We start from the raw sequence: 26,998 nt of genomic DNA, 5'->3' as shown, positions 1-26,998 counted from the left end.
ACAGACGAAGTGAAACAATATCTTTTACTTCGTTAATTTCTTATATTACTGTAGTAAAATGCATTATTCTACTTCGTCTATTAATGAAATCGCCGCAGTAATAGAATTTGTTTTACTTCGGCGATTTGTTTAATATACGAAGTAGAAGATAATGATTTACTTTCATTTTTGTCGATTACTAAAATTTTCGAAGCAATACAATACATATGACTGCGACATTTAAATCAATGATGAAGTAAATTCTTCAATTTAATTCGTTGATACTAAAATTGCCAAAGTAATAGAACACATTGCTTGTAAATTAAAATTTAGGTACAATAATGCCATAAATATATATTTGAAACTTAAAAATACACTAATAATAAATCCATCCCAAAACGACGAACATACATAAGTCAACAAGTCTATCCACCAAAATAACGTGAAATTATATGCACATATCCATTGAGTATTTTCTCAAAACTAAACGCGTACACATCCACACGTATTTCCTAAAAAAAAATTACTATCTTAACGTGAATGACATATTTAAGCACCTACATGCGAGTAGACAAATTCACTCCATTCAATTCTAACTTCGTCAAATTGTTCTTGACTGTAATACTGATTCTTGACGGATCCTGCAAACTGAAATTCAAAAAAAGAGAAGGGCAGTTAATAAACAAAAATAGAGGTATTCCTCCCCTTTCTCCTCAAACAAAACACTATGAGAAATAGTAAACAAACAATAACATACTACAAATTAAAGAACCGAAGAAAAAAAATCCTACTAAATTAGCAATATTTGCATTTGACGGACCTCGCTAAATTGGGAAAAAAATCAACTTCTCAGTTCTCAGAAATATTAACCTCTTACAAGATAAATTGAATAGCTCTGTAAAATGAAGATTAGGAACATACCAACCTTGTAAAAAGGAGGTACAACCAGAATAGTACGAGTAAAAATAACCTCAACTCAAAGATAATGCAGGATGGTTGAAATAGTACGAATGAAAAATATGCACATAAGTGTGGTTGTGGCGAAGTTCCAATTTCAAGGTTTTGATATAAATTACCTACCAATTTCCACAGACTTTGAATTCATCTAGATAATGAAGTCTTTAAGAAACTGTTTTTTTAGAAAGTGGTTTTGGATAGAGAAGTTTCAAAACAGTGCTTAAAAAGGGCCAAAGCTAGAAAATGTGTTTTACCATTGTCTCAAAACACAAAATTACTTTTTCTTATTCTAAAAAGCTCTGTTGATAAAATATTTTTATGCTAAATATCTATGTATCCCTGACCCAAATTTTTTTTTGATCGTCAATGTAACAAATAGAAAATGTGATACCTCTTTCAGTCCAGATAAGCTTCCTTCAGCAGCATATAATTCAGTTTGTTTTTCAGAAATAGGTTTATGTGCTCTGTTGATCTCTATTTCTGCATTGTTTTGCAAAGCGGACAATGCAGCCTGAAATATTCAATCAAAAGTATTATTGTTGTCCATTTTCTCATTGAAATGGAATTTCTAGCGTTTTTGTAATTTTTACAATTGAAATATAATTTAAGCTCGTAAAATCATGAAATAGTTATTCATGCATAAAAATTGTACCTTTTCTTTCTCAATCTGCTGCTTCAATTGATCTAGTTCTAATTTCTTCAGATGCTAAGAACATACAATAATGCACTAAAGTGATCACATGAGAAAACTTAGAAGAATAATCACCATGTTATAGTATTGTTAATTACTTGGTGATGTACCAGCGTGACCTTGACGAGGTTAACCTCGGCTAGATTCTCTGCTTTCATTTTCTGCCAAACAACATCAATAGCAGTCAAAAGCAATCATTCAATCCAGATAAACCAAGGTGAATTTTGAAGAAAATGGAAAAGCCATACAATGTCATGATCCTGATAAATAATGGCCAAGATTGAAATTATGACGCACACAGACCTCGTCATCTAGATCATTTTTGCGATTCACCGGTGATTGCTCTTCTTTTGAGACATAAATGTTCCTGTATAAATCAGATGCAATGATGGAATTGACTCAGGAAAAGGAAAAGTGACTGGGATGTTTTCTTTGAAGCAGATGAATTACATGGAATTTCCATTTAATATTTCACCACCACTAGAGCTATGGATCAAAGGATTGTTGTTCCCTTGATCACTTGAGGTATTTTGTACTTCAAGTGCAACTTCTGATTCAGTACTTCTCTCTCCTTCACTGGCATATATGTCATCTGTAATCAGAAAGTCATGATCTGAACATTAGGAAAATATATCGGACAAGAATTCAATAGATATTTCCCTGCGAAATATCAAGACATGGAGACAAAAAACATTAAGGTAGAAGGACTTGTTTTCTTGACAAGTAATGATCAAATAACCCGATTTGGTAACATATTCCAACATATTCTAGAAGGCAAAAGGAAGGAATCATTTCTGACCTTTGAAGAAGGTCGCTTCTTACATATAGGTATAAACAATAAGTCAGAACCCAGAGCATTTGGATTCAACTATATAATCCAATTGCAAGACAGGAAAAGTAGCTTAACCCATTTCTTCTTTTCTAGCAATGTACTGTTATAATTAATCATTGCACATTGGAATCTTAATTGACCAAATTACAAAGAACTAAAATTTCAAATTAGCATCCCGGAATAGAAAGCACTTGGTAACAAAGCCAATGGCTGGAAACATTTCAAACCCGCTGCAATATTTACTCGCCAGATCTATCTCAATACTCATATTAGCAGTAATCAGGTACATCCATCAAAACTTTGATATTATGGTCGTTGCTTGTATTAGGAATTGGAAACAAGTTTCCCTCACAATTAGCATTAGCCATTAGTTAGCTCTTGTGAGGACATGATTCATGGTTTTCCACCCACTTTACCCAAATTTCATAGATTTTAAATTTATAACAAGCATCCCAACCAGAGAATAAAAGTTTCATTTAATCTAATAAATATAACAATTGATGGTGAAAATGTAAATAAAATATTTTAACCAGGCAGGAATATAAGCACAACCACCTTTTAATCGTTGTACCACATAGAACAATATGAATATTTTAACCAGACAGGAGTAGAAGCACAATAACCTTTTAATCGTTGTACCACATAGAACAATATGGACAATCTTCAATTCAATAAAAAAAACAAAAAAAAAACTACAATTTGCATCTAATTGGAATCCAAAAGGTAAAGAAATGACATCAGAGATCAACTCTAGGAGATAAACACATTAGGCCATCAAAGGGAAAACTATGAAGTTGAGAAATATCGAAGAATTAATAGAAATTAGCCACGAAAACTAACCATCAATTCCAACCAAATTGCCATGCGTAATAAAATTACCCACCTTCTCCTGAATGAAAGGGATCTTTGAATCTAATGCCAAAGACCTCTGGTCACTTGAGAAGAGTTTTCCATCTTTTTGTTGATATCTACACAAGTCTCCCTCGTCCATGACATCCCTTGATAATACATCACCGACTTTCTCATTCTGACCTTTTCATACCATAAAATATTCTATTAAATACCAGTCAAAGATTCTAAATTGCATAATCATATCAAAATGCAAATAAGCATAACATTAAAGTTCCACGTATTCACCTTCATATTCATATCAAAATTCAAATAAGCATAACATTAAAGTTGCATGTATTCACCTTCAGATCCCCCGAGCATCTTCAAATTTCCTGTTTCGTCCATCTCTATATCGGATTTGATTAAGTTTGTTGTAGTTGAGGACTCGAGAATCTGTCTAATGAGTTTGTATCCTCGCCGCGACGGTATCCGTAACCGGTGTCTTCAAGACCATTTTGTTTCAAATTCTGGAAATCGATGCTGAGGTGTACTCCACAGATTTCCAACAAACACAAATACAATCCTTTGAAAGAGGACCTAAGAAAATCGAACGAAATCATGAATAAATAGAAGAAAGAAACATATCATCTTGAATTGAATTAAATCAGTCATACCTATTTTTTGCGAGGCAAATAGACTTTCACCCATCTAAATTGATCAAATTCTGGAAATAGATGCTGAGGTGTACTCCACAGATTTCCAACAAACACAAATACAATCCTTTGCAAGAGGACATAAGAAAATCGAACGAAATCATGAATAAATAGAAGAAAGAAACATATCATCTTGAATTGAATTAAATCAGTCATACCTATTTTTGGCGAGGCACATAGACTTTCACCCATCTAAATTGATCAAATCTGGAAATCGATGATGAGGTGTACTCCACAGATTTCCAACAAACACAAATACAATCCTTCGCAAGAGGACCTAAGAAAATCTAAAGAAATCATGAATAAATAGAAGAAAGATACATATCATCTTGAATTGAATTAAATCAGTCATACCTATTTTTGGCGAGGCACATAGACTTTCACCCATCTAAATTGATCAAATCTGGAGAGTTTCGTCTACGTATATTAACAATTGAAAAAACCTAAGGTACAAAATTTGTGAGTATTTTTTCACAAGTCAAAGTAAACTAAATCTCACGATGCCGAAAGTGACAGTGATCGAGAACACGGCGGACTTCACTTCCCCTATTCCCATCAGCCCATATTCCTTTGATTGGAAAAATTTTCTCTAATTTTCATGATGCAAGGTTTAGAAGCATATAAACTCGGCATAGCTTGAGGATTTACACAGATTGATGGCAAGATTTACTCAGATTCATGGTGAGGAGCCAGAAGTGACGGGAAAGAAAAACTAGAGAATGGAGATGAGAAAGCCCTAATTTGATTGAACGAGATAAAGTGATTAAAAGTTAAAAAGAAACTAGTTCTTCCTATCCTAGCTATTACTTCAGAGTAAGAAATTATAAATTTAATTTGATAACTTTTTACTTCGTCAAATACAAAATCTGAAGTAAAATGTTACTTAAAATTTTAGTGAAGCCCGTATTTTTCAATTGGCGAAGTCTAAAGTAGATTTTTACTTCATTAATTTTATTACCGTAGTAAATAGCTATGTATTACTTCGGTAATAGTGATTGCCGAAGTAAAAAATACCAAAGTCTTTTAAAACTTTTCAACTAGTGGTTGCTAGCAGTTTTGAAACGAATTCGGTCTAAGTTGTATAAAACTGAAATGACAGTTCACACATACACGTTCACGTTAAACCGAAGGTGTATTATGAAAAGTTGAGAGCGTGTGTGATCTTGTTTTGTGATTGAACTTCTCGGAGGCTGTGCACATTCATGATTCGTCCTCACTTATGTTTTTGTTTGCATATTGTTTTTGCATGTCTTGCTCGAGGGCGAGCAAGGTTTAAGTATGGGAAAGTTGATAAGTGCATTTTGTATGAATTAGTTCGTGATAGATTTATGTCTATTTTGTGTGCATTCATATTATTTTATGTGTTTTAGTGCATGCTTGTGTATTTCACTCCTCGGGTTGATTTTGTAGAAAAAATGAATTGTTGAAGAGTGAATTACGGAGCATCTTTGTTCGAAAAATTAAATTTACTTTTATAATGATCCAAATACAATCTTCACCATTCAGATTAAATTTCACGATGTTTTAAAGCTTCTGTCCAAATTTTAGCTCGATCCGACGGCTAGATCTCGAGATATGAATTTTTCAAAATCATCTCTCGCAGCAAAAATTTTGTGTTGCGCGCGCGCACGCGATTTGCTGGTTCAGAATTCTATTTTTTTGTTCTGCGCGTGCGCGAGGCTTCTTCCATGGGCGCGCGCATGTTCCAACGTCAGATTTGTTCCGAAAAGTTTTGTTTTGGAAGGAAATTAATTGGTAGGCGTTTCGGACCATGTATATAGAAGTTATAACATATTTTTGAGGGTTCCGAAGTTCCAGAAGGCAGAGATATTGCACAAGGAAGAAGGCGGCTGTTGAAGGCTTGGAAAAGAAGATTTTTTTTCTTTCTTTTGTTATTTTTTCTTAATTTTTGTTTAATTATTGTTTTCAATTATTGAGTAGTTTGTTTTCAACCAAGACGGCGTGATTGGGCCGAACAAATTCATGTAGAAAACTTGGATGTTTGTTTGGGATTTTCATAGTTGATTTTATTTTATTGATTGTCAGATTTATATTTGTCTTGTGAATAGTCTGATCAACTATTTTCTTGCATATTAATTGATTCCAATTCAACAGAGGAGGTTTTGATTTTGATCACTTTGATAATCAACAAATTGTAAAACCGACTAGAAATAGAATTCGGTTTCAGTGTGCGGTTTGGGTGTAAACTGAATTTTCACAAATATTTCATGCATTCAAATTTGATTAGAATTACGAAAGATTAATCCGTCAATATTTGAATAGGTTTGATTGTTCTAGAAATAGACCTTTGAACAAGATAGGAGAATTCCTGTAATTTAAGATTAAATGTGAGTCCTGAATCGGCTACATGTTACACGATTTGTTCGGTACCTACGTGTGTCTTAGTTGTCACGATTTAATTAAATTTTCCTTTCAAGTATTTTAATTCTTATTTCTTAAACAGTTTTTATTTATAAATTCTTATTTTATTTAAATCAAATTTCTTTTTATGATTTTGTCTAGATTAAGCTAAATAATTAATTCTTGAGAATTGACTGCAGTCCCTCTGGGATCGATACTTGGACTCTTTGTCCACTTTATTATTACGTGACCTGGTGCGCTTGCCAGTAGATTCATATCACATCGATTTAGCCGGTCAGTCACCTACTTCAAACTCCAAATCTCTACGCCGCTGATCGGCATAGCTTTTCTGTCGACTTTGAGCTGTCAACATTCTGTCCCTGATCTTGGCTATCAAATCCACTGTCTGAGTCACTATCTCTGGTCCCAAAACAGCTCTTTCTCCAACTTCATCCCAATTTAAGGGAGTCTTACATCTTCTCCCATACAATGCCTCATAAGGAGCTATGCCAATAGTTGCTTGATAACTATTGTTGTATGTGAACTTTACTAAAGGTAATTTCGATTCCCAATTACCTCCATAGTCGATCATGCAAGCCCTCAACATGTCTTCGAGTATCTGGATCACTCGTTCTAACTGACCATCTGTCTGAGGGTAGAAGGCTGTGCTGAAAGCCTACTTCGTTCCCAAACCTCGGTGCAAACTTCCCCAAAAATTCGAGGTGAATTTAGGATCTCTGTCAGACACTATTCTAGCTGGAACTCCATGCAATCTGAAAATTTCCCGAATGTACAGCTCTGCATATTAATTCATTGAGAAGTTATTTCTGATTGGAAGAAAGTGAGCTGACTTCGTTAATCTGTCCACTATCACCCAAACTGAGTTCATCCTCCGCGGTGTAACTGGCAATCCTACCACGAAATCCATAGTGACGTCTTCCCACTTCCATGTGGGTATAGGCAATGGTTTCAGAAGTCCTGCTGGCCTATGATGCTCAATCTTCACCTGTTGACAAGTCAAACATTCACTCACATACCTGACGATGTCCTTCTTCATACTTGGCCACCAATATAATGATTGTAGGTCCTTATACATCTTCGTACTCCCTCGATGAAGGGAATACGAAACAGTATGGGCTTCACTCATCACTTCTATTCTCAGTGAGTCTACTACTGGCACCCACATTCTATCTTTGTAGATGAATAATTCCATCTTTGACAGTATACAATGTACCACCCTTAGCTTCATCTCTATTCCTTCACAACGTCAACTGTTCATCAGATGCTTGTCCTGCTCGAATTCTCTCAAGAAAACTTGGTACAAATATTAAAGCTGATAAAGTGCATACCTCCATTGGTTCGAATACCTCCAAACTCATCCGCTCAAAATCTGCAATCAACTCCTGTTGGACTGTGAAATGGTTCAAAGTCGCAGACTTGCGACTCAATGTGTCTGCTACTACATTAGCCTTGCCTGTATGGTAGCTAATGTAACAGTCGTAGTCCTTCACCAATTCCAACCATTGTCTCTGCCTCATATTCAACTCGTTCTGAGTGAAGAAGTACTTCAGGCTCTTGTGGTCAGTGAAAATCTGTCTCTTCTCACCATACTAATAGTTTCTCCACAGCTTCAAAGAAAATACAACTCCAGCCAACTCAAGATCATGAGTCGGGTAGTTTTTCTCATGGACCTTCAGCTGCTGCCGAGATGCATAAGATATTACTTTATTATCCAGCATCAAAACAACCCCTAATAAACTTTTAGAAGCATCAGTATAAACCACAAAACGACCTGTGCCTTTTGGAATTGCTAGTACTGGCGCTGACATTAATCTTTACTTCAATTCTACAAAGCTCTTCTCACACTGTTCTGACCACAAAAACTTCACACCTTTTCGAGTTAAAGAGATCAATGGTAGAGCTATTTTAGAAAAATCCTGAATAAACCGCCTGTAGTAGCCGGCTAAACCCAAGAAACTCTGTATCTCTGTAGCACTCTTCGGAGTAGCCCAATTCCGAACTGCTTCCACCTTAGACGGATTCACCTCAATACCCTTAGCTGAAAATATATGACCAAAAAATACAATCTGCTCAAGCCAAAATTCACACTTACTCAACTTAACATACAACTCTTTCTCTTTCAAAATCTGCAACACTGTAGTCAAGTGCAGACAATGCTCCTCCAAACTGCGAGAGTAAATCAGTATGTCATCTATAAATACTATGACAAATTGATCCAAGAAAGGTTGAAACACACTGTTCATCAAGTCCATGAACACTGCTGGTGTATTGTTCAACCCAAACAGCATTACCAAGAACTCTTAGTGGCCATAGCGAGTCCTGAATGCTGTCTTCTGCACGTCTTCATCCTTCACCGCTCCCTGCAATTGGTCGAACATATAATCTATTCTGGGCAAGGGATATTAGTTCTTCACTGTAACTTGATTCAGCTCCCTGTAGTCAATGCACAATCTCATTGACCCATCTTTCTTCTTAACAAACAACACCGGTGCACCCCATGGCGATACACTCGGTCTGATGAACCCCTTATCCAGGAACTCTTGCAACTGATTCTTCAACTCCTTCATCTTTGTTGGTGGTAACCTGTACGGTGCCTTAGAAGCTGGCTTGGTTCCAGGCAAAAATTCGATTCCGAATTGAACTTCCCTGACTGGAGGCAATCCCGCAACATCATTGGTAAAGACTTCTGGAAACTCTTTCACTACTTCCACCTCTTCAAGTTTCGGTCGCTGCAATTCCTTATCACCCGATAGGCTTTCTAGAAAACCTGTACAACCTTTATTTAACAGTTGTCAGGCCTTACCTGCTGAAATCACACACGTCGTGATCTTCTTAGATGAAGCATAGAACACAAACGGTTCCCCATTCTAAACTTTCAAAGATATTGTTCTCTGTTTGCAATCTATGGTGGCCTCATGCTGAGACAACCAATCCATCCCAAAATTCACGTCAAAATCTGACATCTCCAAAATAATGAAATCTGCATGCAAATCTAAACCCTGCATCTGAATCTTACAACTTCTTACCACCCTGCTTCTCTTCAATTCCTCTTCTGAAGGCAACGACACACTAAACCCCGAAACGGACTTATCCGAAAATTTTTTTGATTTCATCATAAAATTAACAGACATGAAAAAATGGGTAGTTCCTGTATCTATCAACACATTAGCAGGTAAATCAGCAATACAAATCATACATGTGACGATTGCAAAATCTGGATCCGCCTGTTCTTGGGTCATTGCAAACACTCTCCCCTTGACTGGCTCCTTAAAATGAGGGCAGTCCTTCTGATAGTGACCCGGCTTCTTGCATAACAAGCAAACATTAGTCACCTACATGCATTGACCTACATGAGATTTTTTGCATTTCTGACATGTTGGTACATTTGCTGGTTTTGGAGCATTGGCGGTCAACTGATTCTGCCCGTGAGGTCGCGCCTGATTGGTGATCTGGCCCTGCTGCTGCTGCGGTTTCCTCTGAGCTGGAGCTTGGTACGGCCTCTTTTTACTAGACCCTTGCTGCTCTCTCCCTTGGTAGCTGATCTTTTTTGCCTGTGATTCTTTGATAATATAATTCCTGTCTTTCTCTGATAACATATCCTCGTCGACCGCTTCTTGGTAAGTTTTCGCCCCACTCAATCTGACATCACGGTGAATAGTGGCATTCAGTCCTTCCATAAAATGCTTCAGCTCCTCTGCAGAATTACCAGAAATCATGGGTACAAAGTATCTCCCCCTCTCAAACTTCTTCACATACTCAGCAATGGACATGCTCCCTTGGCGGAGCTTCAGAAATTCCCTAGCAAGTCTAGTACTAGTGCTGACAGTGAAATACTTCCCATAGAACACATCTTTGAATCCATTCCAAGTCAAAGTAGTCATATTCACAGCATAACGGGCTCCCTGCCACCAAACACGTGCATCATCACAGAACATAAAGATGGCACACCTCACACGGTATGCATCAGTGAGATGCATGTATTCGAAAATGGTCTCCACTGACTACACCCATTCCTCGGCTACAATGGGATCAGCTCCTCCTTTGAACTCCGGTGGCCCTAGATCCTTAAACTGCTTAAATATCGTGTTGGTCAATAATGGCTGATTGTTGTTCCATCCACCCGTTTGAGCTTGGATTAACTGTTGGATTTACGATCCCCTTGGGCTCTACTCTGCTCTTGCAACAGAATTGCCAACCCAGCCAGAAACTGGTTGTTTTGATCGCCCTGATTATTCTGGTTCCTACGGTGAGCCATGATCCTGATGTCCACATAGTCCACATGCTTAATTACTTATTTAAACATAAAAATCATGCTCAAACATGCAAAATTCTTAAATCGTAAATACTATCATGCATCTTAAACAATTCATAACCTAAAAACTTACAGACATGAAGACGAAGCATAGGGTCGTGGCGAGTATGCATGCGTGCGACAAACCCAGAGCGAACTTCTCTGATACCAAGCTGTAACGTCCCAATTTTTTCTATCGGAGCGTTACTCAAACATACATACTAGACGATAAAAATTTTAAGAAAAATACACTTTGCGGAAGCATCATCTCCTTTATTAAATAAGCGTATTAAAATGTCACAATAAAGAAAAAAAAACATTTAAAAGGTTTTGCCAAACATGGCCATCTACTTAAAATTCAAAATTTTTTTTCCCCTCAAAACATAAAATTGTTTTTACAAAACTCATTCATAAGTATCGCACTCATGCATTGCCCGCTGGACCGACCCTCGACTCCTCTTCATGCCCGCCCACATAGTCATCAATGAATTCATCAACATCGTCGTTACCTGCGCCATTCAAGTACAGTGAGTCTAAAAACTCAGCAAGAAATGCATAAAAACTTTTCATAAAAACTTGAAATTTAAAGTTTATAACATAACATAACACATAGTAAAACTTAGCATCCTAAGTGATGAAATTAATGCATCTGTGGCAACCATCATGTGAGCATGTATTTTGGGAAGGCACTTTCGGAGCTCATCCCGAAAATCCAAAACCCTACATTGAGCACATGTTTTGGGAAGGCACTCCCGGAGCTCAACCCGGAAGTCCAAAACCCTGTATCTTTGAGCACGTATTTTTGTTAAGGCACTTTCAGAGCTCATCCCGAAAATCCAAAACCCTGTATCTTCCGTCTCGTTTTTCCACCACAAATTCATATACAACATCAAATCATTTTCATGCAACATAACATTAATCTTATCATATCATAACGTTTCATATCATCGTAAAATCATGCTCATAAAACTTCTCGTGATCTTAACATGCTTACAAACTTCAAACCATTTCATGAGAATTTACTTTTTCACAAGAAAGTCACATAACATGCAATACATAACTTGACCAATCCACGTGAGGCATTCCGTCCATCTCGTACAATCTAATTTGAAACTTTTTCCATACAATGCCTTAAAAACACTTAAGAGCTTAAAGGATCATATAATTGAATTTTGGACTGAACATGCAAACTTTAAAGTTTTTGGGGCAGAACCTTGCTCGCTCAAGCACGGGAAATTTCCGCTCGAGCGAGCATGCCCTCGCTCGAGCGGCACAAAGGTGTGCTTGAAGCTCGCTGATGAAAACTTCTACAGCGACACCTAGCCACCTTTACACCTTTTATTTCTGACGTTTCTCAATTTTAAACGTTTTTCCTGCACTCAAAATATTTTTCATTTAAAAGGAATCATTCCCGGATACAAAACTTCAAATATTTGAAAAGAATTTACCCCCAAAACAACCAACATCAAAAGTTTTGATTCAGATCTTAAAAAAAAAACAAAAACGCATCAAAATTCTACATCATAATTCAAATTCCATCAAACTCCAATACAGATATACCAAAGACATCAAGAACGCCTCCCGCTTCACGTTTAAACATCAAACTCATAAATTTCAGAAAAAGAAACATGCATAAATCATAAATCAATCACTTAGGTTTTACCTTAAAATACATATACTCTTGAATGGGTTTCAAAACAGTAAAAACTTACCTAAATTGATTGATTGGAATTAACCTGAGCGATGGGATGATCTAGCTTTGAGAATGAAGAACCCTAGCCTTGGATCGCAGTGTTTGAGCGAGAGAGAACTTGAGAGGAATTTAGAGAGAGAAAAAAATAATTGAGAGTTCAGAATAAAATTCTGAACGCTTATTTATTTTGTGACTAATGGGCTCCAACAGGGCCCATTAGTTACATTTAAAACCTTTTAAAATTTTTTAACTCTCTCGATTAAATAAAATACACAACCTCCAATTTAAACTTTAATTAAAATAATTTTCATAACTTGCTCAGGGCTAGCCTCATCCCTACGACCCAATTAATTAGAACCTAAAATTTTCAAAAATCACATCACATCACATAAATTTCAGGATTATAATTATTCACATAATTAAACATAAAAATTAAATTTTTTAAATAGCATGCATTAAATCACATCATTTAATAGACTGCATCTGGTACGATGTGAGTCACTGACAATTTCAATAGGGAGCTTGTAACTCATCATGGACTCGAGGTGGGTATTGCCAGTTTCCATATGAACCAAGTGTCCTGTTTTGGATTCGAGTCAGGATTGGGGAGACTCAGCCCCTGGTTTTTCTATCACTAGGAGCGACCACGACGATGGAGAAGATGCTATAGTTGGTAGGAGAATATGGGAGCGGCACCGCGGATTAGCTATCCGGCACAGCCCTGCATATTCTTGGCACCCTGAGTACACTGTTTTACCTTGATTTTAAATACATATATGTGCTGCATATATTTTATATATCATTGCTTATGTATTGAGCTTAGAGCTCACGTCTAGTATTTTTTGTATGTCTGGACACCCCATTCGACGAGGCAGGTATAGGTGCAAGATTGAGCACCAGGAGCTTGGAGTAGCCAGTGACCAGTGAAGACAGCAGGATTAGTTGTAGGTCTTTACCCTTAGGATTATTTGTAATTCGATTGGGTTGTATATTGACTTATTTAACCAGTTGTATTATGTCGATCTGCTTATATTTAAGTCTTCCGCAACGATTTATTTTAAAAGCATGCTTAATTATGCTCTAACTATGATTAGGTAGTGGATCCGGGTTGGGTCGCTACACAGGGTTTCTCGGATAATACGCCCGTGCATCAAAATAATAAACCTAGTGATACTATCTCTCTAGTCCAAGCCTAAAAGTAGACGTACTGTATCACTAAATGCTTACCAAAAGCTTAACTAGGCTAATAGCTACTAACTGAATCCTGCGTCCGTAGTCAGCCTTTTGATGACGATTGCCCTAAACTGAAGGCACAACACTGCTACGATGTGAGACCTCGTTTCTAAGCATCTAATCAAGAACAAATCTCTCAAGCAACAACAATAAGCCATAGCATAAAGTGTAGTAGCCCGTACCCTAATTGAGTAATTAAAGGATTAATGCTAATTAATTGAATTGGGTATTGGACGGATCGAAAGCTCCGAAGGCAGGATCGGAAGCTCCGAACAGGATCGGAAGCTCCGATGAGCGATCGGAGGCACCGATGTTATTACGTCAGGCATGACGTGTGGTTGGATCGGAAGCTCCGATCAGGACCGGAAGCTCCGATCACCCCTATCCGGAGTCAACAAGTGATATTTTGACACGTGGCAGATCAGGATCTTCGGAAGCTCCGATGGCAGGATCGGACGTTCCGATCGGGGTTCGGACGTTCCGATCAAGGATCGGAAGTTCCGATCGTTGTCTATAAATAGAAGGCCGAGACTTCACTTTCATTTTCCAATTCCGAGTTCTCCTTTCCTTTCTAGTCCTTTTGGAGCTGTTCTAGTCTTCTTAGGCTTGGTCCGGAGGTCGGAGAGGCGTTCGGTAGTCGTAGCGGAGTTGTGCCCAAGTTCTGGAGGCATCGACATCAAAGGGCTAACGACGGACGAAGGTATAGCTTTTGCTCCCTATAAATATTTAGGAGTATGCAATAGCTTAGTTAAGGCTTTTAGAGCACTTTAATGATAGTAGTATCATTTGGCAGTGTAGAGCAGACTATAGGCGTGGACCTAGAGTTGGTAGAGCTTTCATTGTATTGAGGTACGAAAGTACTGTTCGAGATATCCTGACTGAGTATGCATGTATTATGTGACTGCATGATTTATATGCCATGATATTATGCTGCATTCATTTGCATCTTGCTGTATCTCCTTCGAGATGTCTGTTAGTAGGGTTGTACCCTATCCTGTTAGTGGATGGACTTCCATCGATTTGGGTCCGGCGTATCCACGGTTATCTCGGTATGGGAGCCACCTCCTGAAGCGACGGCACAGCGTGCTACATACCAGGGCCCGGTCTATCTCTGTTATCTGATCCTTGACCTCGAGTCTATAGGGAGTTCACTTTGCATGCATTATACTCATACTCTCGTGCTGAGCGTTTTATGCTCACGTCTCGTACTCTGTATTTTCTGGACACCCTATTCCATGGGGCAGGTTTGCGATTGGACGAGGAGGGTGGATCCAGGAGGGGCTAGTCAGCGGTTGGCCGGCTGGAGCTTCGCTTAGGTTTTATTACTGTTGTTTGGGTTTATACAGCTATTCGATTTGGTTGTATATTATTGGATAATTACAGATTCCTTTACTTGGGATTGTATAATTTTATTTGGATTCCGCAGTTTTATTCTGATATCTGTTTAATTGCATGCATAAGTTCTGTTTAGTAGGTGATCCGGGTAAGGGTCACTACATAAAGCCACAAGTTTTGTTTTTTAAAAAAAAGTCGCTCGCGCCCGAACCAGGTGCGCCCGTGCCAAAACTAGGTGCGCCCGCGCCCGAGCCTCGCCTAAAACACAAGCTCCGAATGCGTGCCCGCGCCGGCCTCTCGCTCCAAAATGTCACTCCACCAAAAATAACTCCATTCCAAACCTAAACACATGCATTTAAATATCCATCTATCCTAGAACAATACAAGAAGAGTCTAGTGTTGAAAAACATTCGATTCGGTAGTATCTGCATCGATTCTTGCTTACAATACAAAATACAAATAAGTTCAAATTCTAATATGCTCGCAAAACATAAAATAGATTGACATGCTGATTCGAATTCTAAACCGAGTCTAACTTCTATTCCTTGATCTCGATGCTAACCAAGTCTTCTATGACTCGATCCTGTCCCACCTGTTGCCAAGTACACATACAAAACAAAACAATAGCCGGATAACTCCGGTGAGAATGATATTCCAAGTAAAAGAAACATAACATGCAATAACAAGTAATATCTCAATAATAGGATATACAGACAACATATTCAATGTTAATACGAATGAAATGAATGTCTTTAAAATTGGGATATCAACTCTGATAAACAAGGAATTGCTGCAATGCTTTTGGGATACCGAGGATGAGATCACGTAACAACTCACCGACTCTCCCGATTGAGGTGGTGCCCTGTGTCTCCATCCTCTAGACTTTGGTGCAACTATAAGGAGTATGCTGACACTAGGTGAACTTCTACAACCCAGGCCACTCACAATATAGCCCCCAAAACGTCTAAACAAAAAGGGTCGTACAACCCTTGAAATCAAAGATTTAGGCTCGAGAAGAATGCATAAGAAAAACGTAAAGCATTAAGCCATATAACAAAAGTTCAAACAACAAAATACAAGTTTCCCATTCTAGAACAAGTATTGCTGCAAGCATGTGATTTAAGGGAAACTCAAGAAACATCTGTCTTGAGTGTGCTATCCCGCTAAAACGATGTCTGCTTGTACCTTTCGATTCAAATTGCTCCAACTCTGGATAAGCTACAAAAGAGGTTATATCAAAATTCATACAACCAAAATAACAAAGGCTCAAGGTAAACTCTTAACCGCTCTTCGTCTAACTCTTCGACGATCGAATTCTACTAACTCTGGGCTCAACAACTTCAAAAGAATCTGTACGATGGCAAAATAAGATCAAAAACGACAATCAAACCTAAATTCCAATGGTTCGACAATTCAAACGAATCAAAATCCCAAAACTCAAACCTGCGGCATAACGGCTATATTCTGATCAAACCGGAAACATAGACAGCAGTATAGCATCGAAATAAACTCAATACAATGCTAAAACATCAATAACAGTCCCAATCCAACAAATCTCAAAATCCACTTTTTCAAAATAGGCTTCCAAAAATCATAACAATTCCGAGCGATGCTCTTTTTCAAAACCGACTGAGAATAAACGATAAGAACTAGCTCAAGAACATCATAACCGAAACTCAATCGATTCTAACAACATCCAAAAATATAAGTATAACTGATCGGAGAAAAACTTACTATAGAACGAAGCTCTCGCTGCCCGGATTACGAATCTGCCTTCGAAAATAAATTCTAACGGACGGATTGACCGGGAAATGAAATCATAAAGCTTGAAGAGAGCTTTGGGCATCTTCAATGGAGGTAGGCGAGATGGAGGAGGAGATGGACTGCAATAAAAAGTCAAAACATGCTATAAATATCTAACAAACTCCAATTTTGCATTTTAGTCCCTGAAAAATTCAAAAATTGCAAAGTAGTCCCCGATCAAATACAAATCGGCCCTCGACTTCTAAAATCTTTGATTATCTCAAATAAAATACAAATAGAAGAGATTTCGTCCTCGAAATCATTAAGAATCAATCACATAAGATAGGATAAAGGACACAAGACAGTAAGAAGAACTCACGTCATCCGAATAACTCTGGAAACCGCTGTTTCATGTCAGATTCTGTCACCCAAGTCGCTTCCTCGACTCCGTGATGGCTCCACTAAACTTTCACTAAAGGAATCGACTTGGTTCTGAGCTGTTTCTCCTTTCGGTCAAGGATCTGAATCGGTCGCTCAAAGTAGCTCAGAGTCTCGTCAAGCTCGGCCTCGTCAGGCTGAAGAATATGAGAAGGATCTGGATGATATTTCCGCAACATAGAGACGTAAAAAACACCGTGAATACCAGATAAAGATGGAAAAAGTGCAAGTCTGTGAGGCCTCGATTCTAGACATCTATTCTCGGATAATACAATCAATATAAGCCATAAGAAACATGATTAATTTTTATTTTTTTTAGAATGCCTCGCGCTCGCGCGAGAAGGTCATCTCCCGCGCGCGCGGGTAGCACATCCAGAAACCAATCGGGGTGCTCACGCTCGCGCGAGATGCAGATCTCGCGTGCGGGCTAAAAATCCTGGGCCCTTGGACTGTTGCTCGCGCGCGCGCGAGATACAATCTCGCTCACGCGCGGGCAACCTGGGCATAATTGTCCGGCATAAAAATAAAATAAGGCTTTCGAGCTCACTTTCGACATGCATTCACATTCATAAATAAAACGGGGTGTGGAAATACATGCTATATCAATTCTCAAAGCCAGAACATGCTTTCATAAAATACTTATGTTCAACATAAAGTCTCGATCGATTGAATTTCTTAACATGCTTCATTCCAAGATATACAACTCCCAAAAAAATACAAATGAGTTCGAATGCAAGGTTCGACTTCTTAAAACCAAGTCCTCACTCTATCATTCCCCAACTCGACCTAGTCATGCTGCCTGTGACTCGAACCTTCCCAACCTGTTGTCAAGCACACATACAAACAAGACAACAACCGGATAACTCCGGTGAGAATAATATTCCCAGTAAAAGAGACAAACAGGCAGAAGCAACTAATAACTCAAATATGAAATGAAATCAAATAGACATGCAATTCATGTAGTAATTCAATAACATGAATATAATAACAATACAATTCAAAATGCATTAAAATGCAATGCATGTCATCGGGGTTCAAGATTGTTTAAATCGGATACTCAAAGGGATGTCGTTTTCGAATCGTCGGTTGGGATCCCAAGGCCAAGATATCACCACAACTCACCGACTCTCTCTTTTGAGGTGAATGTGGTACAACTTGTACCTCTAGACTTTGGAGCACTATAAAGAGTTATTTTAAAATCGCAGCCATCGGATAACTCAACCAATGCCACTCAATTATAGCCCCCAAATCATCTAAATCAAAATGTATAAGGAGCATAGAGCTCTTGGAAAATCTCGAAATCCAAGGCCACTCCAATATAGATACTGTAGCGACCCTACCCGGATCCACTACCTAATCAAAGTTAAGAGCATAATTAAACATGCATTAAATAAATTGCTGCGGAAGACTTAAATAAAAAAAAACCGACAGAATACAACCGGTTAAACCAATTCGATTTATACAACCAAATTGAATAAATAGCCTAAAGGCAAAACCTCAGCTAATCCTGCTGTCTTCACTGGTCACTGGCTACTCCAAGCTCCGGTTGCTCAATCCTGCACCTACACCTGCCTCGTCGAATGGGGTGTCCAAATACACAGAAAAGACTGGACGTGAGCTCTAAGCTCAATACGAAAGCACTGGGTAAAACATACAAATATGATGCATGCAAATGATAGGGTATCCATATCTGGGATAACTGTATATAACTGCTCAGTAATGGCGCCTAGAACATGAGTGGTACAACCCGAGGAGCAAATCCTGTCGACACTGCTCATTCCTATAGGACGTGGACTGTGTCCCCAGATGCTAATCACCCATGACCCGTCAGTCACTGGGCACTAGACATCACCCGTCCATACAGGGCTGAGCGGCCCTACATGGCTCATCTCACAAGATGGACAGGCACAATATGATATGCACATGCTGCATAATAATATGACACACAAATGCAACATATAAGCATGCAAAACCCGCTGGCTATCTCAGTCTGTACTTTACGTACCTTTCTACAGGCAGTTCCTAGCAGTCCCACTCTAGGTTCCAAGCCTATATCAGCTCTACAATGCAAATACCCATGCATCAATAATTAAGCTCTAAAAGCTTTAACTAAGCTATTGCATACTCCTAAATAATTTAAGGAGACCATAGCTATACATGCGTCCGTCGTCAGCCCGCTGATGACAATTGCCTCAAAACATAGGCACATCTTCGCCTCGATGTCGGGATCGCTATGCCACTTCCGGATTCCCAATAGGATGCCTAGAACTCCCTAGATCTGAGTTAGAAGGCCTAGAAATCAGAGAGAAGAGAGGGAAAGGTGCACTTGAAAATGTAATCTCGGAAAAACTCTGTAACAGACCTCCTGGCTTCTTTCTTTCAGCTTTTACCTGTTGGCAATTCAAACATCAAAATACAAATTCTGTAACATCAGATTTCATTTGCTTCCATCAAAACTGAGTTTTCATATCGTTGTACATTTTTCTGCCACCAGGATGAATACTGAATCGTCTGCTTGAGCTTCTTTCAAAATCTGTTGTTTCAAGTCTGAAATATCTGGTACAAAAATTCTGTTATTCACATATAAAACTTCATCAGCACTGACCTGATATTCTGATTGATGTCCTGATCTGACCATCTCAATCTACTTCTGAATATTCTGATCAACTTTCTCGGTTTATTTTATTCTCCTCAACAATTTTGGTTCAACTTGAATAGCACAAACTTTGATAGGCTGCATATCTGTCTAAAATACCAATCCAGAAATACAACAATCTTTTACCAATTTAGATACACTTATCGTAGATAAGGATAAAGCACAAACCTTTTTACTTAAGGCATCTGCAGCTGCATTGGATTTTCCTAGTTGATATTTAATCTCGCAATCAAAATCTTTCAATAAATCTAACCATCTTCATTTCCTCATATTTAATTCAGACTGTGAAAACATATATTTCAAGCTTTTATGATCAAAATAAATTTCAAACTTATCACCAAACATGTGAGGACCTCGGGTTACTAATCTCATCTTAGGGCAATTAATGATTAATACAACAATTAATCAACAATAGAAAATAATACAAACCAAGAGCTAAATTTTTATTTTTTTTTCTATATCGGAGCCTCGCTCGATCGGTGAAAAACACCCGATCGAGCGAGCAAGAAGACATTGCTCTCGGTCTGTAGCATAAATGGCCTCGCTCGATCCGGCAAAAATCGCCAATCGAGCGAGCATAAACTTTTCCCGTTTATGCCCATACATAACAAGCCTCGCTCGATCCGGCAAAGATCTCCGATCGAGCGAGCATGATTTCCAGAACAAGTTCAGAATACATTTTGCTGTCAAAACTTAGAACAATGGCCAGAATCTTCAATAAAAACTGATCATAAGCATGTTATAATATCTCAGAACATGCATATATACATATAGCCATGCTCAAGAATCAAATCTTAAGAGTATTACATCAAATAGATAGCATAAAAGCATGAAACAATAAGCTACACTAAATCTTCACATGTGAGCTTCTAAGTCTCAAGTTTCATAGCAAAATCAAGGCTATCAAACTACCATTCTTTCTCTTAAAACCCGAGTCCACACTTGCTAAGTCTCGCTCCCGAGCTATCAATGTCATCTCAGACTAGCTCCTGCCCCACCTGTTGTGATGCACACATACAAAACAAAACAACAGCCGGATAAACTCCGGTGAGAAAACAATCTCAGTATAAGCAACATATATAAAGCGTTAAATAAATCATATCGACTCTATCTCAATTCGACTCAACATATAGAGTAACTAACGCTTCTGTCAATAAAGAATTGATTCATAAAACATCGTTTCCATCAAGAATCGTATCCGATCTTTACATGGATATCCATTTATAAAAATCATTCTGGATTCGAATAAAGTCGTCCTCCGACCTTGGCATAAGGAAATAAAGTCGTCCTCCGACCTTGGTATAGAATCAATTCGTATCATCATCATATCAAAATCATATCGACTCAAAATTAAAGATCCACTACCTGTGATGGATCGACAACATCATAATCAAAACAAAACAATAAATACGTATGTGATTTTGGCGGAAGAACTCAAGAAGAATCGTTCTCGAGTTTCAAACTTCCTGACTCTCGATGTCGTCATTATACCTTCGTATATCATCTGTCCTGAATACTTCAAATCTGAACATAATCATCAAAACAGATATATCAAACTTCGTTCAATTTCATCATATCAGAATCGCATCAAAATATCAATACATCTTCAATCAAGTCATTTCCAAACCTTCACTTCTTCCTTCGACAAAGTCCAGGTTCTCGAGTCAATAGACTTCAAAATAATCTGAAATTGAGGAATAAAGATGCTACAACATCAGCAACATCTCAAAGAACATCTCGGTTCAATTATCGGCTATCAAAACATCAATCTACTATGAAACAACTCATTCAACCCGCAAGAAAACTTCCTCTGTTCACAATCCGACCTCTTGAGTTGATTGAGCTCGTAACATGTTTGACATGTAAAGAGTATCATCTAACAAAATCAGTATATGATCTTCAGATCATTGGCTCAATCGTAGACTATCAAAAACAGTTTCAAAACATCAATCGACGGCATAACGACTGAAAATCGGTAACCGACGAAATATCAACTTCGAATATAACTTCATATCATTATATATCATCAACACCAGCTAATTACCAGCATAATCAGATGCTACACAAGTCGAAATCTATGCTGGTTATCATATGAATTTCATTCAATACTCAAGATTCAATTCGGTTTCGAATATACAACGCTAGAATATCGATAACATGATCAAACAAATCAACTTCTGATTTCTGCCCATATTCGAATTTCAAAACCTATTCAAGACATCATAAACCTTACATCAAATCGAAGGCCTCGTTGCAAGGATTCCAGAACATCTTTCGGAATTGAAATCGAACGAGCGGATCAAAAGTTATGGCATTTTGAAACAATCGAATTCAAAGAAATGGAAATGGTTTCGAGCCCTGTTCTTCCTAATTCTGAATTTCCACTGAATTACACGTATACAATCTGATTAAATTGGATAGATATTGCATAAATTGCAATTTAGTCCCTCAAATCTTCAGTAATTGCAATTCAGTCCTCGGCCGTCGTTTTAATTCAATTTCAATCCAAAATAATTTAAGAATATTAGAATTTAAATCAAAACTCTAAATATTCCCAAATTAAATATACTCAAATTAAAATAAATTAAATTTGGATTAATTAAATAATCCCGACCGTTTGCACTTCAACCCTTCAAATGTCAATATTTGCAAATCAGTCCCTGATCGAGTTGTATCTTCCAAATTCATCTTCTTTAATTTCCGAAACATGGAATGTAAATCTTAAATTCCATAAATATTCAAATCGAATATTTATTCTTTTTAATTTAAGAATTCTCGGAATTTAATTCTCAAAATCCATAAATTCTCAAATTAAATCTTTTCGACTCGGAAATTAAATCTATCATTTTCATAACTTCTCAAATCAATATTAGCCCATAATATGGAATTTAATTCTCAAATCCCATAATTAATAATTTAATATTTTCGGGTCTTACAAAACAAATAATTTCATCATATCTTCAAAGCAAATAAAATGGCCGCCAATTAAAATCATGAATTGGGTATCTGGACTCATGTGGCTTCAGATGTCTCAAGGCATAAGCAATGACATGGCCTCTCTGCATCAGCACACATCCTAGTCCCCTGTGAGAAGCATCACAATAAACAAAATCATCAGTACCTGAAGGAATCGTCAAGACTGGTGCACTCGTCAATCTCTTTTTCAATTCAATGAAACTGGCCTCACAAGCTTCAGTCCAGACATACGGTATATTTTTCTGAGTTAGCTGAGTAATAGGCTTTGCAATGCTGGAAAAATCTTTGATAAATCTGCGATAATAACCAGCTAAGCCCATAAAACTCCGTATATCCGATACAGATGTAGGTCTAGGCCAATTTATCATAGTCTCTACTTTTCTTGGATCAACAGAAATTCCTTCACCTAAAATGATATGTCCAAGAAACACAACTTTCTGCAACCAAAATTCACATTTTGACAGTTTGGCATACAACTTCTCTGCTCTTAAAGTTTTCAAAATAGTTCTAAAATGCTCAGCATGATCGCAAAGATTCTTAGAAAAGATCAAAATATCATCGATAAAAATTATGACAAAGTCAACCAAATATTTTTGAAACACTTTATTCATCAATCCCATAAATACTGCAGGAGCATTGGTTAATCCAAAAGGCATGACTATAAATTCATAATGTTCATACCTTGTTCTAAATGAAGTTTTAGGGATATCTTCATCTCTAACTCTTAACTGATGATATCTAGATCTCAGATCAATTTTGGAATATACAGACGAACCCTGCAACTGATCAAATAAATCATCTATTCTAGGCAAAGGATAACGATTATTTATCGTTGCTTTATTCAGTTGCCTATAGTCAATACAAAGTCTCATTGATCTGTCTTTATTCCGTACAAATAATACCAGAGTGCCCCAAGGAGAAACACTTGGTCTAATGTACCCTTTGGCAAGTAAATATTCCAATTGATCCTTCAATTCCTTCAATTCTATAGGTGCCATTCTATAAGGAGCTTTAGATATGAGTTGTGTACCTGGAATCAGTTCAATACTAAAGTCTATTTCCCGAGTTGGAGGCAATCTTGGAATTTCATTTGGAAAGACATCGGCAACTGAATATTACAACCTTCTGAAAACAATCAACTGTAGTGTACAATTTCTGACAGGTAATGCATGTAATATGGCAAATTGTTCAGAGGTGAATGTATGTGATGAACCTGTATCTACTAGCACATAAGCAGGATAACCAAAAAAGAATAGTTACCTTCTATAACGTAATCAGGTGCTTCCTGAGCTTGTTCTTAAGTCAAGGAAAAAACTCGAGGCTATTATCTCGTAGGTTGGCTCCCAGTCTGGCTTCCTCCTTGCCTACTCTGTGATGGTGGATGGGGCTGAAATGAGTGTACTAAATATGCTTGCCACTCAGGATGATTCACTGATCTCGATGATACTGCACCTTGCACATTTCCAGAACCACGTTGTGGGAAAACTCTAGCAAAATGACCAACCTGATTGCATAGATGGCAACTCCCAAATGCTGCCTGATCCTTTAAACTGCTTCCCTTTAACCTTGAAGAAATTTTTCTTACCACTTCTACTACCTTCTCCCTCAAATCTCAGTGGTGGTTGTGGCACTTGTGGCTGCTCTTGAGGTTGTTTAGCTGTCAGTGGAACAAATATTGCTCCTCTTTGTCTAATTAAACCAGATTCCGCTCCTTTTGCTCTATTCAGTGTGTATGCAAAGTTATTGGGTCCTCTTGCATTTACCAACATAAAACATCCGGATTCAACCCATTTATAAACTGATCCGCTTGAGCTTCATCGTTCTCTGCTATGTGCGGAGCAAATTTCAGCATACTAGTAAACTTGGCCACATATTCTTCAATGTTCAGTTGCCCTTGTTGCAGGCTAGAAAATTTTCTCCTTTATCTTTTCTATAGGAGACTGGAAAGAAACGTTGATAAAACATAGTTTTAAACACAGACCATTTAACAATCTTACTTCGATTCTCCAGAGCTTTCTTTGTTGTGATCCACCAACTTTTTGAAACTTCATGAAGTTTATGTACAACAAGTTTAATTCTACGATCATCAGAATAATCCAGAGAATCAAACAACTGATCAATATATTCTAGCCAGTTCTCATAATCAACGGAATTCTCAGTCCCCTTCAGAGTTGGCGGTTTAAATGATTGAAACCTCTTTAGTAAGATTTCCATGGGCGTAGCTGTGAAATCCATCGGATCAGCAGATGTACTACCCTGTGCATTCTAAGGTTCTGCAACTGGTTGTTGCACTGGAGCCTGTTCTGCCTGAGGAACGGCTACTATCTATCTAGTAATCGGTGCTTTACGAGGAGGCATATCTGATATTCAAATAGATTAGTGCACAAAATCATCAATATATCTTATGAAACAATTCTGTTTTAGCCCTCCTCTGACCAGCATATTCATGCATCATCAAGAGATCAAGTTCTGATCGAGAACCAATTCTAATTCATTCTCATATAGTTCATGCTTCCAATCAATTCACATATTCAGGTAAGCATATAAATATTAAAGCGATAAATCATGCTTTTACAATTTCATCACCTAATCATGCTAGCAATAAGAATGAACCAATCAATTAATAAGACTCGATCTACCCCGCTCACTCATTTCTATCTTTGTCCAAGAACAAACTTCGCTCTAATACCACCTGTTGTCGGGATTTCGGGTGCTAATCTCAATTCTTATTTGGACAATTAATCTTAGTTAATGAAGTAGTTCAAGCAAATCAGTAAGCAAACCAAAAAAAAATTTAAAAATAAAGACCCGAGCATGGTTTTCTTGAGTGCATGCTCGCGCGCTCGAGCGAGCAGCTCTCGGTTTCCAACCCAACATGGTTCTTTTGAGCGCACCTTGCGGAGCTCGAGCGAGATGAACTCTGCCTGGACCAAAAATGTTCTGCTCTTGCTGTCAAAATAAAGGTTTATGATGTACTTGCAACTATAACAACTCAACTATGTATACAAACATCATTAAAACATATTATACATGCAAGAACTAACTTGAACAAGAAGCTCCACATGTTTATTCAACTACAACTTCACAAGATGGCTACAAATACACAAGTTTAGATCTAAACCTTCAACAATTAAGTTCATACAACTTCTTCACAGAATGTACATATGCTAAACTTGTTTCAAAACACAATGTTTGACAGCAATTAAACATCTTAACCCGAGTCACCACATGCTAAATCTCTCTCTTGAGCTACCCATGTCGTCTCTGACTAGCTCCTGTCCCATCTGATGTCATGCACACATACAAAATAAGACAACAGCTGGAAAACATCCTGTGAGAATATAATCCTCAGTATAAAAGACATATACAAGCAATAACAATATGATATCAATTTTAAACATGTCATCTCAATATTTAAAGTATATGCAATGCATGTATTACAAATTGATTCTACTATTAAGATTCGTATCCGATCTCTTCCATCAAGATTAGTATCCAATCTTGATATGGATATCCATCTATCGTAGTTCGTATCCGACTCGAAAATAAAGGTCTGTATCCAACCTTGGCATTAGAATCAATTCAACAATTATTCAATAGACAATGAAACAAATCAATTCAATAACATCAATTTCATATACTAAACAAGTATGTGATTTATAGGAAAACTCAAGAATCCTCATCTTGAGTATCATTTCCCTTTGACGATCGATGTCATTTTATACCTTTTCTTTTCTTGGTTCTTTGTGCTCCAAATCTGATCAAATAACATTACCAACCATCCATCAAAATTCTGTTCAATTCATGGTAATCATTCAAGACAAAATATCTTCAAACCTTGATCAAATCTATCCCGGTTCAAAGACTGAATTCCCGAGCTCGTCAAAATTCAATCCAAGTTTGAAAATGAATGATATTCAAGCTACAAATATCAGAAATGAAATCATATCATGTTCAGCTCAAGCCATCAAACTCAAACTCGTTCAAACTCTTGAACCGACGGCGTAACGGCACAATTTCGGTAACCGAAACGGAAATATATCAAGGCTATAAATATTTACAACTTCAAATCCAACCATATCAGCAATATATCAGCACTAAACCAGCATAATCAGAAGTGTAAAAATAATACATGCTGTAAATTCATAAGAAATACGAACGATATTTGTACTTCGATCCGACTTCGATATAACAATACATAAACCACCAAGAACATCAATATACAATCATTTCTGATTTCTCCCAATT

The 26,998-nt window shown here is 37.5% G+C and overlaps 2 protein-coding genes and 1 long non-coding RNA gene across 3 annotated transcripts; all 3 read right to left on the bottom strand.

Annotated features, from left to right (window-relative positions):
• Positions 1-1,325: 1,325 nt before the first annotated feature.
• On the bottom strand, positions 1,326-1,790 carry LOC140879571 (uncharacterized). The gene is made up of 3 exons (XR_012149462.1): positions 1,738-1,790; positions 1,589-1,642; positions 1,326-1,447 (listed from the first exon to the last, which is right to left on the bottom strand). It is a non-coding gene; the product is annotated as an uncharacterized lncRNA (long non-coding RNA).
• A 6,184-nt stretch (positions 1,791-7,974) lies between these two features.
• LOC140877564 (uncharacterized) lies at positions 7,975-9,251 on the bottom strand. Its single transcript, XM_073281101.1, has 5 exons — positions 9,242-9,251; positions 8,893-9,152; positions 8,740-8,818; positions 8,229-8,423; positions 7,975-8,114 (listed from the first exon to the last, which is right to left on the bottom strand). Exons 1-5 carry the CDS (start codon positions 9,249-9,251, stop codon positions 7,975-7,977), a joined length of 684 nt encoding a protein of 227 aa, XP_073137202.1.
• A 1-nt stretch (position 9,252) lies between these two features.
• Positions 9,253-24,985, bottom strand: LOC140877563 (uncharacterized). Its single transcript, XM_073281100.1, has 6 exons — positions 24,748-24,985; positions 24,255-24,407; positions 11,124-11,185; positions 10,393-10,455; positions 9,769-10,287; positions 9,253-9,717 (listed from the first exon to the last, which is right to left on the bottom strand). The coding sequence occupies exons 1-6, from the start codon at positions 24,983-24,985 to the stop codon at positions 9,253-9,255; spliced, it is 1,500 nt and encodes a 499-aa protein (XP_073137201.1).
• Positions 24,986-26,998: the final 2,013 nt, after the last annotated feature.

Source organism: Henckelia pumila, chromosome 2 (genome assembly GCF_033568475.1).
Source record: "Henckelia pumila isolate YLH828 chromosome 2, ASM3356847v2, whole genome shotgun sequence".
Lineage (NCBI taxonomy): Eukaryota > Viridiplantae > Streptophyta > Magnoliopsida > Lamiales > Gesneriaceae > Henckelia > Henckelia pumila.
This window is presented reverse-complemented; position numbering and strand designations above follow the sequence as displayed.

Excerpts from the sequence above, each read along its gene's own strand:
- LOC140877563 (XM_073281100.1), bottom strand. The coding sequence starts at position 24,985 with ATGGATTTCACAGCTACGCCCATGGAAATCTTACTAAAGAGGTTTCAA. Across the intron at positions 10,288-10,392 it reads CCATTGTAGCCGAGGAATGG|GGAGCCCGTTATGCTGTGAA; the intron begins GTGTAGTCAGTG and ends GTTTGGTGGCAG. Across the intron at positions 9,718-9,768 it reads ATGCTCCAAAACCAGCAAAT|GTGACTAATGTTTGCTTGTT; the intron begins GTACCAACATGT and ends CAATGCATGTAG.
- LOC140877564 (XM_073281101.1), bottom strand. Across the intron at positions 8,424-8,739 it reads TCGACCAATTGCAGGGAGCG|CTAAGGGTATTGAGGTGAAT; the intron begins GTGAAGGATGAA and ends ATATATTTTCAG. Across the intron at positions 8,115-8,228 it reads GTTTTTGTGGTCAGAACAGT|GGGTTGTTTTGATGCTGGAT; the intron begins GTGAGAAGAGCT and ends AAAGTTTATTAG.